Source organism: Triticum dicoccoides, chromosome 5A, assembly GCF_002162155.2.
Source record: "Triticum dicoccoides isolate Atlit2015 ecotype Zavitan chromosome 5A, WEW_v2.0, whole genome shotgun sequence".
Taxonomy (NCBI): Eukaryota; Viridiplantae; Streptophyta; class Magnoliopsida; order Poales; family Poaceae; genus Triticum; species Triticum dicoccoides.
The window spans coordinates 666,759-681,880 of NC_041388.1; the positions used below are offsets into that span (position 1 = coordinate 666,759).

The window sequence follows — 15,122 nt, forward strand, 5'->3', positions numbered from 1 at the left end:
CAAATAAAACCAAAATAAAAACCTCCGAGTCACCAAAAAATTAGGCCTTTGATCTTTTCGAAGTGGGGTGGGGGGGGGGGTTCTCAATCCTCTCCCTAACAAGCATCTTAGGAAACAATAAATTGAGATAAATTTTGACTACTGTCATTAGTCCCACTGAATATATTGTCATCGCACCGAAAAATAATTTAGAGCTAAATGCACCCTCACACGGGGCTGCGAGGCCATGCCTTGACCCTTACCCAGAGGGCATTACTCACACATCAAAATCGAATATCAGCAGTGCCAAAAAAGCAGTATGGTTCTATGACGCCGCTAGGCCCTCTCCGTTGGCCCAGCGCCGGAGAAGAGATGTTCCACCTCAGACACGCCCCCCTTACAGAAAAAGCATGGACCGTAAGAAATGCGGTACCGCGGCTTGGAGACGACGCCCCTAAGAAAGCGCAGGCGCGAGTTTGAACCAAAGTCAAATCCGGCCTTCGCCGCCACCTCGCAGGGAACCAAAGAAACAGCCCATCACGTCCGGACGAGGCGGGTGAAAAAGCGGCTACCTTCTCTCGAGCCCTCGGGTCGGAAGACTCATTTTTCTTTTTTTTTTAAATATATTTATTTATGTATTTATGAAACGAATCCATTACCACAATATTGTACTATATGGTTTTGCCTCTCCTATTATATTGTTTTGTAATTTCCTTTTTCTTTCATGGTGATGAGAAGAGAAAGGCTTGACTCACTGTTTTTTGGGGAGAGAAAAAGGAAAGCAAAGGGGGGGAGGAAGAAGAGAAGAGGAGAGGAGAGGAGAGGAGAGGAGAGGGGGAAGCAACCCAAGCAAGCAAGCCCTAGCCTAGCCTAGCCAGATACTAGTAGATAGACAGAAAACCAAAAGCGCCGGTCGCCGGATCGCCGGATCGCCGGACGAGAGAGACCATGTCCCTCCCGCGGGCAGCCGCCCCCGTCGCGTGACCGGCCACCGGGGCAGCCATCGCCATCGCCATCGCCATCGCCGCCGCCGCCGCCAAGGCCAAGGCCAAGCAGGAGCCCCAGACTCCCTCCCTCCCTCCCTCCCTACAGCAAGCAAGCAAGCAAGCAAGAAAGCGAGCAGGTAAGGAGGGGGGATGGCGGATAGCGGCGGGGTCAGCGCCAACAACGCCGCCGCCGGCAACGACGACGAGGAGGGCAACACCGCCCCGTTCCCCGAGACGGTACCTCCCTCCCCCTCTCCCTCTCCCTTCCATTGATGGAGCTCAACACGAATGCATCCCCTTATCCACTACCAACACACATAGGAGGAAACCATGGCCGTCTCTCAGCAGATCTGAGAGCAAACGACCAATCAATTTTGACCTTCCTTGATTTGATTGGTTCACTTCACCAATGAAAGGCCCATCCCACAAGCTTTTACTTTCATGCCGGCCACTAGGTCTTATCTTGATTACAAATGAAGAAAAGATGCTGGTTTTACAGAGGCAGACACAACTTTGACTTGTGAGCGATGAATGCCCATCAAGTTAATAACACTGCCTTCTGCCACATCATCAGGTCCAGATAGGAGGATCTCCCGAGTACAGGGTCGAGAGGAAGCTCGGCAAAGGTGGCTTTGGCCACGTCTTTGTCGGCCGCCGCCTAACCGGTGGCAACGGCCGCGGCGCCGGTGCTCAGGAGGTGCCAATCTCTCTCTGTCTCTCTGTTTGTTTCTGCTTTTTTCTCATTCATTCATTCATTCATATGTTTTGTGCTTTTTATTTCTAGGTTGCAATCAAATTTGAGCACAACACCAGCAAGGGCTGCAACTACGGCCCTCCTTACGAGTGGCATGTCTATTCGTAAGTCTCTATTCTGTCAGCGTTCCTTGTCACAACTTCATGCTTCGTGTCATCATCTTTGTCATGACTTTTTTTTTTCTACTGTATATATACCAGTGCTCTTGGAGGTACTCATGGTGTGCCCAAGGTGCATTATAAAGGCCGTCAGGGTGACTACTATGTCATGGTATGAATTATTGCCCTTTTCCAACCGTTTTGCTGGATGACGTTACCCTTGGAGCACAACGTTTTGTTTTATCCTTCTTGTGAAACTGCAGATTATGGATATGCTGGGGCCTAGCTTGTGGGATTCCTGGAATTCAGCAGGGCAGACGTGAGTTTCTTTCTTCTCTTAGTCTTCCTAATGGCTTAGACCGACTTCCTTTTATTTTTATCTGGTTGTATTCAAGGAAGCTGTTTAGTAGCTGCTTCTCTTGGAAGTCGCTCTTTCCAAACATACAACCGCACTGTTATGAATGTCTACTTGCTTCATATACCATACATTTTCTTTTTAGAAATATAACAGTTGTTTCTGCTGTATGCCTGTATCTAAGATGTTTGAAGCAGAAATTATTGTTTTTCATGCACCCATTACATCGTTCTCACACTAACAAGCTCTTTTGTTGCATGTGAAGAAATTTTTTGGTTAGATTTAACATATCTACGTGATAACAGTGTAGTTGAAGGGCCGAGTCTTGACTAGTTTTTTTTTTCACACTCGATGAATTATTTCTCATCTTGCACCTATTCTTAAATTTTGCAGTGTAGTTTGTTACTTCCTGGTTTTCTAACTTGTGTCGAAAACTTTCAGCATGTCATCAGAAATGGTAGCCTGTATTGCTGCAGAGGCCATTTCTATCCTGGAAAGCATGCATTCTAAAGGGTAAGCAGGCATCCAAATGTTAGCTATGTCTAATGCATCAGGCATTTTCCCTCTTTCTCATGATGCTGGTACAAATTCCTTTCAGATATGTACATGGAGATGTCAAACCTGAGAATTTTCTTCTCGGTCAGCCTGGAACTCCTCAAGAAAAGAAACTTTTTCTTGTAGATCTTGGATTAGGTAAGCAAACCTCTTTATCCATGTTCTTGCTACTTGTTAGTTTACACTGCAGCGGTGAAAGTTCCGAGTGTTCTGGTAGAATACTGTTGCTAGTGTACTGGTAGTTTAGATGATTCAAACTTGATATTCTTGACTGCTTTAGACCTTCAGTGTTCCATGTTGCTTTGTGTCTGGAACTTTGGATCATCTAAGATTTTTTTTTCATTTGGCAGCAACAAAGTGGAAAGATCCTGCTACTCAACAGCATGTTGATTATGATCAACGTCCGGATGCCTTCAGGTCTGCCATGCCTTAAATTTGTTAGTTCCATACGATCTTATATATCTGCAGATGTTCTAAATCTTGTCTTCCTGGTGTAGAGGAACAGTCAGATATGCTAGTGCCCATGCGCATTTAGGAAGAACTGCAAGCAGGAGAGATGACTTGGAATCACTGGCTTATACACTAGTATTTCTCCATCGAGGCAGGTTACCATGGCAAGGATACCAGGTATCATATTGTCTAATCTATTTAGTTTTTGTGCCCATTCACCATCATTTTGTAGCATATCTGTTTGAGAATCTCATATAGATATTGTGTGTGTGTGTGTGTTTGCAGGGTGATAATAAATCATTTCTGGTGTGCAAGAGAAAGATGAGTACCTCACCTGATATCCTTTGCGGCCTCTGTCCTCAACCTTTTAAGCTATTCCTTGAGACTGTAGTCAACATGAAGTTTGATGAGGAACCAAACTACTCCAAGTTGATTTCTTTGTTCGATGTTTTAATTGGACCAAACCCTTCCATCAGACCAATCAATACCGATGGAGCCCAAAAGGTTCGTGTTAGGGCATTGCACATGATTTGGAGTTATTAAGTGAACCTGAAAACACTGCATGTGTTACTAAATTCTTTCATTCCCTGCAGGTAGGGCAGAAGCGTTCTAGGCTGCTTAATGACGATGACGATAGCAACGCAAGAAAGAAGATTCGCCTGGGCGTTCCAGCAACACAGTGGATTTCTGTATATAATTCTAGATCACCCATGAAACAGAGGTACAGTTCTGATTCTCAAGCTAACTCTTCTCCTCTATTGTTTTAGTGAAACCCACAGGATCATATTAGGATTTCTTTTGACAGTTATCTACTGGTTCAAGTTCAGCTTTGAGGGTTTACCCTAATTGTTACAATCATAAAGCAGCTCACAGACTTACTTTAGATGTATTCATGGAACCTGTGTACCGTGTACTTTCCAGCACATTGTGTTTACATCTTAGGCTCATACTGGCTTCTGTAAGCTGTAACAGGCAATGCAGATGTTGTTAGCCATGGTCAGATATGCACACTCCTTTGTATCAGCAAAAAATGCCTTACATAAGACTTTTCTTGTGTCGGCAATTTGCCTGTCGTGTAGGCCTGGAGTATGATGATCCTTCCCTGATATGATGTATTATAATGCCCTCGTACGCATAGCAATACGGTAAAAAGTTACCTTTCCACCGAGACCTGTGAAGCTCATGTGCCACATCCCATATATTTCCATCAGAGTTGCCTGTAGTTTATAACCTGTTAGGAGAACTCAAGCCTCCGTTCCTAAATATAAGTCCTTTTAGAGATTCCAATATGGACCACATACGGAGCAAAATGAAAAATTTACACTCTAAAATACGTCTACATACTTCCGTATGTAGTCCATATTGAAATCTCTAAAAAGACTTATATTTAGAAACGGAGGGACTATAAATGAAGGAAACTTTACAATCTTTGCTGGGAACCAAAATACGCTGACAATCTAGAGTATTCTCCTTCATTGTTTGCATTGATTGATGCACCATCATCATCATCTTTTTATGTAGTTTATTTGTATACAGGCTGATTAACTATTTTCCTTGATAGGTACCACTATAATGTGGCTGACAATAGGTTAGCGCCACACGTGGAGAAAGGAAATGAGGATGGTCTTCTGATAAGCTCAATATCATCATGTGTTGATCTTTGGGCAATCATTATGGATGCTGGAACTGGCTTCACGGATCAAGTCTATGAACTGTCTCCACATTTCCTTCACAAGGTAGAAGAAACTTCCCATCTGTCCCTCGTGTAACTTAATTCTCCTCATTTGCACTCATTTTAACCAAAAAAAAAAAACAGGACTGGATTATGGAACAATGGGAGAAAAATTTCTACATCAGTTCTGTCGCTGGCGCCAACATCGGAAGCTCTCTTGTAGTGATGTCCAAAGGTATGCATATCTTTTTGTGTTACGTATAGATATAGTCTTTACTTTCTGTTTTTTCCCTAGCTGTCGCATATGTTGCGGTATAGATAGTAAGCATGTATCTCCTGGTGAGTCTAGTTGTCTTGCAATGTACCACATCTGTGTGAATCAGCCTCAGAAGTAAACCTGGAGAGGAGAGCGAAGTCGCTGCTCCAAATCCGCTTGTGTTCCAACAGCAGGATCAGTCATCTGAAATGGCAGGAACAGGCACCTTCCATCTGAGTATCTTGCTACCAGATTGTGATATTTTCTCTGCTTACCAGATTGCAGTTGCCATCTTTTGATGGGAGCCCCTGTTCATGATTCTTGTGTTGCTTTTTCTTGTAGATTTTTGTTTTGCGGGGAAACTTTTTTATTATACATATAACTGCTTAGCTGGTGCTATAATATGTTGTGGTATTTCTGATGACTGGCAGGCACGCCATACACGCAGCAGTCCTACAAGGTGAGCGATTCCTTCCCTTTCAAATGGATAAACAAGAAATGGAAGGAAGGCTTCTACGTGACGTCGATGGCGACGTCGGGCAGCCGATGGGCCATAGTGATGTCACGCAACGCTGGGTTCACCGACCAGGTGAGATTGTGATTTCATCATTCTGAAGCATTTCCTTAAATAAATGGAGCAAAACATGAGTTGTGTATGGCTTTTTTTCGCTCCATGTTTTCTTTCACATGCCACTGTTTGCAAAGGCGTGTAAGATTGAACTCCCAGAGTCGCACACATTCCAAGATGCCGCCTGTCTTGTTGGTTGTCTCATAGTTGACTTTGTAAAACGTTGTTACTGGTGGCAGGTGGTGGAGCTGGACTTTCTGTACCCGAGCGAGGGCGTCCACAGGCGGTGGGACAACGGGTACCGGATCACGGCGATGGCGGCGACCATGGACCAGTCGGCCCTGATCCTGAGCATGCCGAGGCGCCGGCCTCGGGACGAGACGCAGGAGACCCTGCGGACGTCGCAGTTCCCCAGCGCGCATGTCAAGGTATGCATGCTTGAACCCTCCCTCCCTCCCTCCCTCCCTCCCTAGTAAAGCAGCAAGTTGTTATGGATTGGAGAGCTTTTGCTGACCGAGTTGGAATGAAAATGTTGCAGGACAAGTGGGCCAAGAACCTCTACCTCGCCGGGATCTGCTACGGGCGAACGGTGGCGTAGCGGTAGCATAGCCATAGCCATGGCTGCCCGCGGAGCGAGCTGGATGCAATGCATCCTTGGTAGTAGGTGATGGCTCTTTGAGTGAGTCCTATTTATCCAGACCTGATTCATGTTGCTGACACCCAACCCAACCCCAACCCCAACCCCATCCCATCCCATTCATGTGTATATTTTCATAGCATCTGCTTGCTTAATTTTAATTTTAATTTTAATTACTGCAGCATCGATTGTAGTGAGTTTGTTTGGATGGATTGTGAATGAATGAATTTCCTCATCATGTATCTGACTCACTGCTAGTCATGATGATGATTATGTTGCTGGTCTCTTGTACCATGCATGTTTTTCATCTCTAGATGCATCTCCTTTTATCCATTTTGATGACAAGTATTTTTTTTCGGACGGAGGGTCCATTTTGATGACAAGTATTTTGGGACGGAGGGAGTACTAAATCGCTTCTCATTATAGTACATTGCTGCTAAAATACAGACATGTCCATGAAAGCTAAGCTAGCAAAGCAGTTTGGCACTTGTACCTTTTCTTTTTAACTTTTGCCAACAACTAGTGCACATTAGAATTATTATCAGTCAACAAGCAAACAATTATTATTGTACAATCAGTCAATACATATGTATATATAAAGTTAAAAAAATATAAATAAAGAGATTTTCTTTTTTGGAGAGAAAGCAGAGCAGTTGGAGCCGGAGGTGTACAAGTGGCCACACCTCCACCACCATTGCCAACCATCCACTTCCAACGAGACCAAACCAAAACCCAAGCCGGAGACAGATAGATCCAACAAGAGCCATCAGCCATGGCCGGCCTCCTCCTCCTCAAGCTCCTCCCTCCCTCCATCCTCTCCGGCGGCGCCACCTCCACCTCCACACCTCGCCGTCGGCCAGCACCGATCCACCACACCACCACCAGAATCACAAGCAGCAGCATCAACGCAACACAGTCTTCCTCCTCCTCCACCACACCCGCGACAACCTCGGCGTCGTCTCCGGCGGCGGTGAAGCTCACCTACCTCCAGTTCAACGGCTGGCTGTGGGAGCTGCCCGGCGGCTTCCGCGTCCTCGTCGACCCCATCCTCGTCGGCAACCTCGACTTCGGCATCCCCTGGCTCTTCGACGCCGCCAAGAAGACCCTCCCCAACTCCCACCCACAGCCGGACGCCGGCCTCCTCGCCGACCTGCTGCTCATCACCCAGAGCCTCGACGACCACTGCCACCTCCGCACCCTCACCCAGCTCGCCGCCATCCGCCCCGGCCTCCCCGTCGTCGCCACGCCCAACGCGCGCCCCATCCTCTCCGCCCTCCCCTTCACCCACGTCACCTACCTCGAGCCCGGCCAGTCCACCACCGCCGCCGCCGTCACCGTGCTCGCCACCGCCGGCCCCGTGCTCGGCCCGCCGTGGCAGCGCCCGGAGAACGGCTACATCGTCACCGCCGGCAAAAACACCAGCGTCTACTACGAGCCGCACTGCGTGTATGACGCCGGGTTCCTGCGGGACAGGGCGCTGCGCGCCGACGTGCTCATCACGCCCGTCGTCAAGCAGCTCCTCCCGGCCGACTTCACCCTCGTCTCCGGGCAGGAGGACGCCGTGGAGCTCGCCAGGCTGCTCCGCCCAAGCTACGTCGTGCCCATGAGCAACGGCGAGTTCGACGCCAAGGGCCTCCTCGCCGCCCTCGTCTCCACCCGGGGCACCATCCAGGCCTTCAGGGCCATGCTCGCCGACGCGCTCCCCGACGCAAAGGTCGTCGAGCCCACCCCCGGCGTCCCGCTCCACCTCCGCTTCGACGACAACGACAACAACAACAATTCATCAACATCATCATCATCATCTTCATAGATTAGCTCCATTCTCCATTCATATTGCAACAACATAAGACAGACAGACAAACAGAGGGAGGGCAAAAGATTACTTCTTAGAAGAACTCCATCTAGACATGCTCTAGTAGAATATATATATATATAGTTCAAAAAATCTTAATATCATATAGTATATGCAAGTATAATACTACAATCCTTTTCCTTTTGATTTGTAGGATAAGCATAATACAATCTTATTACAAGTGTATTCTACTGTACATGGCAAGACCAGTTTCATGGATGGATGCCGGTCAGTCTATAACCATTCCATCATCATCATCGTCATCCTCATCCGGCGAGATGAGCCCAAAAGGACTGCAGCAGGGTCTTGGAGCCCAGGAATTGCCCGCCGGAGTCTGACTCCATGTTGTAGCACCAGGGGCCGCCGTCAACCCCACCGCCGGACGCCGTGACCAATCCCTGCTGCTCCAGCTCTGCCGCCTTGCCGACGAAGAAGAGCCGACCATCGGAGGCGGCGAGCACCGCCTGGATCACCTGCGGCCGGCCATAGAGCCTGGGAAGGTACACCTTGTCGGCCATGGACTCGACGGCCGGCTTTGCCACCGACACCGACGACGTCGTTCCGGTGAAAAGGGACTGGCCGTCCAATGACTTGACCCTCTTCCATGCCATCTTGGCCTCGTCGAGCCTCAGCACGTAGATGGGCGGGGCTCCATTGCTGCCCGTCAGGACGGCGAGCAGCTCCGACCGCGAGTCGACGAGGTGGCAATTCTTGTAGGCGAGCTCCGGGCCGAAGCCGGCGGGCTTGGGGAGCGCGCTCCACGTCGCCTCGCCGGGATCGTAGACCCCTAGAGCACCCTCCTGTCCAAGGCAGTAGAGCATCCCCTTGTGCATCACCGGGCAGCAGCAGCAGGACATTCTGAACCCGCTCTGCTCCTCGACGCTCTTCCAGCCGCCGCCGCCGCCGGCCCAGCTCTCGACCCTGACATTGATGAACTCCAGAGCAGAGCAGAGCAGAGACGACAAAGAAGGAATTTTTATCTCACGGCCAGGCCAGGCCAGACGACGAGTCGGTCCGTCCAAACAATACTCCTACCTCCTGGACCGGACCCAGACCGACCCCGCCTCTAACACCTCCCCTTATAAATTTCAAATTTCAAATTCAAGTTTTTTTTAAAAAAAATAGCACCCAGTCCTGCTTCCAAATTCAACTCCGCAAGTGCAACTTTGTGCCTGGCATCATGAGAAAAGTGGCATGTTTTCAGTTAAGAGTGCGTACATGCTTGCACAGAATCTCATGGACTCCAAGGTTAATCTGGGAAATTCTAGTGCAGCAGTAAACGGGGAAAGAAGGATCTGGAATATTATTTGGAAAGCTAATGTCCCACAGAAGATTAGAATATTTGCTTGGCGGGTGGCTTCACACATTTGCATTTGAGCTCCTCAAGATTTGGAACTTGATGATTCCCGTTATTACTGAACTCCCTTCGTAAGTTCAAGTGGATTTTGTTCATGGATACAACTTGTTGTCAGTATGATCAGGAGCATGTGCTTGCGGGTATTTGTAAAATAAAAATATGAATGATGAGAGTGCAAGTGAGTTATAGAACAATGTGTTTAAAAATAACCTTATAAGCTAAAATGATAGTCCTAATTTCACAACGTACTTCCTCTGCAAATAAATATAAGACACTCTAGACCACTAAAGTCGTGGTCTAAAACATCTTATATTAGTTTATAGTGGGAGTAGTAAATTAGTCATACTATATGTACTCCATTTTTTTTATGTTGCTTGATTGGTTTACTAAGCAAGGAATTTTTGTTATTTTTCTCATATAGTAAATTACCAATCTTCTTCCCCAATAATATGACAACCAAACAAATCTAGATGATTGCGCCGAATTTTGACAAAATTCCTCAAATTTTCTATCTTCCATATTATATATCTTCGCACCTAATCTCTCTCTCTCTCTCTCTCTCTCTCTCTCTCTCATATAGTCAAAATCAATTGGTAGAAGTATGATTCATACGCGTGTGCTATGCTTGCAGTACTACCAGGGGAGTGAATGGTAGCTTCTCTTCACACACTCATGGGAGAGACCAGACTCGTGGGAGGAGATGGCAAACGATTTCTGGTTGCAGAGGTTCGCTGTATTGGGGAACATTGCATGAAAATCAAAAACTTCCTATGAACACCCAAGATCTATCTAAGAGAAGCATAGCAACTAGAGAAGAGAGTGTGTCTACGTATCCTCATAGACCGTTAAGCGGAAGCATATATCACGCAGTTGATGTAGTTGTACTCGTCACGATCCAATCGCGATCCAAACCGATGAAGTACCGAACGGACGACGCCTCCGCATTCAGCACACATACGGCTCGATGACGTCTCCTCCTTCTTGATTCAGCAAGCGAGGGATGAGAAGCAGATGGGATCACCAACAGCACGACGACGTGACGACGATGATGGTGGAGTGATTCCGGCAGGGCTACGCCGAGCGCTACCGAAACAACACAGACGGAGGAGTTACGAAGTAACGGGAGGGAGAGGGGGGCCAAAGGCTTGTGTGTCCTCTTGGGGGTGCCCCCTCCCCTCTATATATACGTGGAGGGGGGTGGTGGCCAGCCCTCCAAGCCCTAGGGACGCACCAAGGGGGAGGAGTTGGACTCCAAGTCCAATTCCCTCCTTTTTCCATGCACAGGTGGACTTTCCACATCTCCCAAGCCACACGGGCCTTGAGGGACTTGTGCGCCTGGCCCAATAAGGTCAGGGCGCCTCCCCTCAGCCCGATAAGGCTAGGGCGCCTGGCCCAATATGCAGTAGAAACCTTCTATAATGTGCTCTGCACGATGGGAGAAGACACAATGCGCCTCTTTGGGCCGACCCATGTCCAGGCGGCCTATTTTTCAAATTCCATTTTCCTTTTCTGTCTTTGTTTTTTCTACTTTAAATAATTTGAGACTTTAAAAAGATTTCAAACATTAAAAAAAAGATAATTTTGAGATAAAGTGCTTAATAATTCATAAATGTTTGTGTATTCAGAAAATGTTCGCGATTTTTAACAAATGTTTGCAATTTTGGAACAAATGTTTGCGAAATCAAAAAATGTTCATGCTTTTTTCAAAAAGTTTGTGTATTAAACTATGTTAATAAAATTGAGCAAAATTTCGCCATTTCAAAAAATGTTCATGAATTGAAAAATATCCTAAAATTTCAAAAAATCTTCGTGACCTACAAAATAGTTTATTGATTCATAAAATGTTGGCTGATTCAAACAATGATCATGCAGTTCAAAAATGTTCATTAAATCATTTTTTGTGAATTTAAAAAATTGTTCCATAAATTTCCAAAAAAAAATGTTCTTGACTCTAGAAATGTTAGCCTATTCAAGAAAAATGTTTTAGAAAAAATTCATGAATTTTAAAAATGTTCATGATTTTAGAAAATGTTTGAAAATATGTAAAAATGTTCACAAATTTGAAAAATGTACACGAGTTTAAAAATGTTCATGATTTTCAATTTTTTCAAGATGTCATTAAAATGGGACTGATAGTGTCTCTTGGTGATGCAGTAAAATGTGGTCATGGCCATTTAAGATTATGATTTATTTCACCCCTTGCAACGCACGTGCCGTTTTGCTAGTTAAACTAAAATCTATATCTATAACTAACTAATAATCAAAGGGCTATTGCTTTCGGCGGTATGTCATGGATTTTTCCTCCAAGGTTGCAAAAAATTACATACGAATGCCATCTATAAGTGATAAAAAATGTTTCTCACAAGGGAATTCCCCGCCTGGGCCGGCCCATGCAGTAGGGACCTCTTATACAGTGCTCTGCGCGCTGGTAGAGATGCGACATGCCCGTTGGGCCGGCCGATGTCCGACCGGCCTATTTTTTATATTTCGTTTTTATTTTCTCTTTGTCTTTTCCGTTTCTGTTATTTTATACTTTAAATTAGTTGGGACTTAAAAAACTTTCGAAAATAAAAAATTGAGAGCTTTCAAATATAATGTCTGTAGATTCATTTTTTTGTTATTTTGTAAAAATATGTTTTCTTATTCAATTTTTTTTTGAAAACAGATGTTTGGAAAATAAAAAAATGTTCATAAAATACCCTAAAAATTAAAAAACTGTTCGTGACTTAAAAAATAGTTTATTCGTTCATAAAATGTTCGCTGATTCAAAAAATGATCTTGCATTTCAGAAAATGTTCATTAAATCCAAAAACAGTTCATCAAATCAAAACAAAAAGTTTGTGAATTTGAAAAGTTGTTCCACCAATTTCCAAATAAAATGTCCATCAATTCTAGGAAAATTCACGGACTCAAGAAAATTGTTTTAAGAAATGTGCATAATTTTTAAAATGTTTTATAATAGTATAAAATGGCCATGAATTAAAAAATGTTCTTGATTTTAGAAAATGTTCAAAAAATTTTAAAAGTCTTCACGATTTCAAATATGCGCATGAATTTATTTATTTCATGATTTCAAAAATTGTTTATGATTTCATGAAATTGAGAGTGATATTGTATCTCGGTGATACAACAAAATATGGTCATGGCCATTGGAGATTATGGTTTTTTACTCCATTGCAACGCAGGGGCCCTTTTGCTAGTACTACCTAAGCAATTTGTGGAGCATCCTCGGATCCGGCCGAGGACAGTCCGGTGGCCATGGCCGAGGAACCGGCGGGTCACCCCTCAAAGAACAGCGGCCACAGTCGATTGAATCGAGCTTGGAGATCGGATCCGCGCTCTCAAGATGATCTCGAACACGCCGCCCCGCAAACGTCCCAAGGGTCCCCTTGAGCCACCCTTGCATCGCAGGACGATGTCAAATCGATCCGGATTCGGATTTGCTCTGCCCCCACGTCGCATGTTGTCCCGGGGGTTCGGGACCAACCGACGTCTGGGATTTGGCCTATGTTAAGCAGAAGCCTAGAAAAACCATTCGGCAATTCTGGATGAGATTCTTGTTCGTAAAAAATAAGATCCTAGATTACTACGATAGAGAAGCTATTTTGGCGTTCCGTTAGAATTGTCATAATGAAGGCATCCATAGTCTTCGCACGGAGATGATTCAGAATGTTTCTTAAGCTATCAGACATAGTATCAAGATACTGTGTTATGGAAGACACCTGGTTAGCAGAAAAAGAATAGAAAGATTTGATCAAAGATCTGCACGTTCCTCAAGGCATACACGCCGATGCGAGAAGTGCTCCAGAACCATTGAGCGGGTTGCTCGTCATGAGCACCAAAAGAAGCAACCAGCAAAGAAACCAAAAACTACACTGGATGCAACCCATCACAATCAATATATCAAAAGTAGAAAGTAGGGATTTACCTATTCGAGAGGGCCTGAATCTGGTTAAACAATGTGTCCCTACTTTCTTCTGTTACCATCTAGCTCAGATCATCAAGCTTGCAACCCTCTATCCGAGATCTGCCAGTTTTAGCACCGATACCGTCTGCTTCCTCTTGCCGGAAATCAACAAAATATGGTCATAGCCATTAGTAGCATATATTTGTAAGAAACATAATTAATAAAAATTAAACAGGGAAACAACTGTGTGCGCGCACGACTGATGGCTACGATCGCCCGATCGATCAACTCACTTTCCGACGGTAATTAAGCGTTGTTCTCTTTGTCTTTGTCGGAAGCTCACAAGGCAGAACACACTTGGTCAGTTGGTCTATCCCAATCCCGTCCCTTCCACGTCCTCCACCATGCTGATTACCTCGCCTTGATGCTACTAAGGCTGGTTATAGTGGAGAGTAATTTATACTAGTGTCACGCATATGACATTAGTCTAACTTACTTTTTTTATAATGTAAAGTAATATAGTAATAATGTCATAGATGGTCTCATTTATTAGCTTACTCATCATGTCTTGAGAAGCGCTATGTTGCAGTAACATATTATGTTATAACATTTTATTAACTATTTTTTTAGAAAAGGAGGATGATCCCCGGCCTCTGCATCTGAGAGATGCATGCGGCCATTTTATTGATTATTCTCGAGGACCTTATAAAGTAGAACAACAATATGTCCAAATCCGCCATCTTGGCAACATTTGCCGCTACTCCTATCCAAATGATGAAGGGTGCAAGCTGGGCCACATACCCAGACCTCTCACCTAAGCTTAACATCTAAAGCCGGAGGCCCCGACCGAGCCATCTGCCGGGTCCGGGGCTCAAACCGGTCCGACGCACTCACATGTGTTGTCGCCGCCATCTTCCACTGGTCCATTTTCAGAGCAGAGAGGTGACAACCTTGGCAGGTTCTCCACCATCGACGCCACCACGACGACCTCCACCTACGCGAGCCTTGGCAGGTCCTCCGCCATTGACGCCACCATGACGCCAGCCGATGACCTCCATCTACGCGAGTCCATCTCCAAGCAACGGACGTAAATTCATGCTAGGATCGGGCCACACCACCACCGTCGTCCACCACCCACAAGCGCCACCAACCCTAAGATTCCAAAGCGGCGCCTTCAAGAAGGGAACGGCGTCGTGAGCGCCGCCGCCGCCCAACAAAGTTAGGGCTTGCGCCTGGGAGAACTAGGGGAAGGTGAAGTGAAGAGATCAGTCCATACTGACGCCTCCAAGGAAGGAACGGCACCCTCAGGCGTCGCCGTCGGCGCGGCCGGTCATAGCCGGCTAGGGATTTCGCCTGAACCAGATCCCCGCCACCAGCAACACCTCCTGTACAGAACCGGCGACCAAGAGGAAGTGTGGCCCGACCAGGCTGGCGCACACGCCGACCAGGGGAGGAGGGGGAGGCGCCAGATCGCGCGCACCGACCGTCGCAGAAGCCGCCGCCGGCCGCCAACGACCACCGAATCCCGCCACCCGCGCAGTCGGGACATGAGATCCACCGCCCGCACGGCTGCTAGCCGGCCGTGCCTTGCCAATGGAGGCACCGCTCTAGATCTGGGGTCCCCACGCAGAAGCAGGGCAACCGAGGCCCCGCCGCCACCATCCTTGGCGCCCCGGGCTTGCCCGACGGCTGCCTC

General features: G+C 46.4%; 3 protein-coding genes across 3 annotated transcripts; 2 read left to right on the forward strand and 1 right to left on the reverse strand.

Moving 5' to 3' along the window:
* Positions 1-772: 772 nt before the first annotated feature.
* LOC119298697 (casein kinase 1-like protein HD16) lies at positions 773-6,623 on the forward strand. The gene is made up of 16 exons (XM_037575990.1): positions 773-1,202; positions 1,540-1,662; positions 1,750-1,823; positions 1,920-1,989; positions 2,081-2,136; positions 2,614-2,685; positions 2,771-2,865; positions 3,078-3,144; positions 3,225-3,354; positions 3,463-3,681; positions 3,771-3,898; positions 4,739-4,913; positions 4,994-5,084; positions 5,537-5,694; positions 5,913-6,101; positions 6,212-6,623. The coding sequence occupies exons 1-16, from the start codon at positions 1,116-1,118 to the stop codon at positions 6,269-6,271; spliced, it is 1,794 nt and encodes a 597-aa protein (XP_037431887.1). The 5' UTR covers positions 773-1,115; the 3' UTR covers positions 6,272-6,623.
* Positions 6,624-7,019: 396 nt separating this feature from the next.
* Positions 7,020-8,286, forward strand: LOC119298698. The gene has a single exon (XM_037575991.1). The coding sequence runs from the start codon at positions 7,083-7,085 to the stop codon at positions 8,118-8,120; it is 1,038 nt and encodes a 345-aa protein (XP_037431888.1). The 5' UTR covers positions 7,020-7,082; the 3' UTR covers positions 8,121-8,286.
* Positions 8,287-8,400: 114 nt separating this feature from the next.
* Positions 8,401-10,266, reverse strand: LOC119296977 (F-box/kelch-repeat protein At1g57790-like). The gene is made up of 2 exons (XM_037574959.1): positions 10,157-10,266; positions 8,401-9,083 (listed from the first exon to the last, which is right to left on the reverse strand). Exons 1-2 carry the CDS (start codon positions 10,264-10,266, stop codon positions 8,429-8,431), a joined length of 765 nt encoding a protein of 254 aa, XP_037430856.1. The 3' UTR covers positions 8,401-8,428.
* Positions 10,267-15,122: the final 4,856 nt, after the last annotated feature.

Bases quoted from the DNA above. Each gene is read 5' to 3' on its own strand.
- LOC119298697 (XM_037575990.1), top strand. From the start codon at position 1,116: ATGGCGGATAGCGGCGGGGTCAGCGCCAACAACGCCGCCGCCGGCAAC. The intron at 2,137-2,613 runs GTGAGTTTCTTT...GAAAACTTTCAG, and splicing joins TGGAATTCAGCAGGGCAGAC to CATGTCATCAGAAATGGTAG. The intron at 3,899-4,738 runs GTACAGTTCTGA...TTTCCTTGATAG, and splicing joins AGATCACCCATGAAACAGAG to GTACCACTATAATGTGGCTG.
- LOC119296977 (XM_037574959.1), bottom strand. From the start codon at position 10,266: ATGTTCCCCAATACAGCGAACCTCTGCAACCAGAAATCGTTTGCCATC. The intron at 9,084-10,156 runs GTAGTACTGCAA...CATCAATGTCAG, and splicing joins AGCTACCATTCACTCCCCTG to GGTCGAGAGCTGGGCCGGCG.
- LOC119298698 (XM_037575991.1), top strand. From the start codon at position 7,083: ATGGCCGGCCTCCTCCTCCTCAAGCTCCTCCCTCCCTCCATCCTCTCC.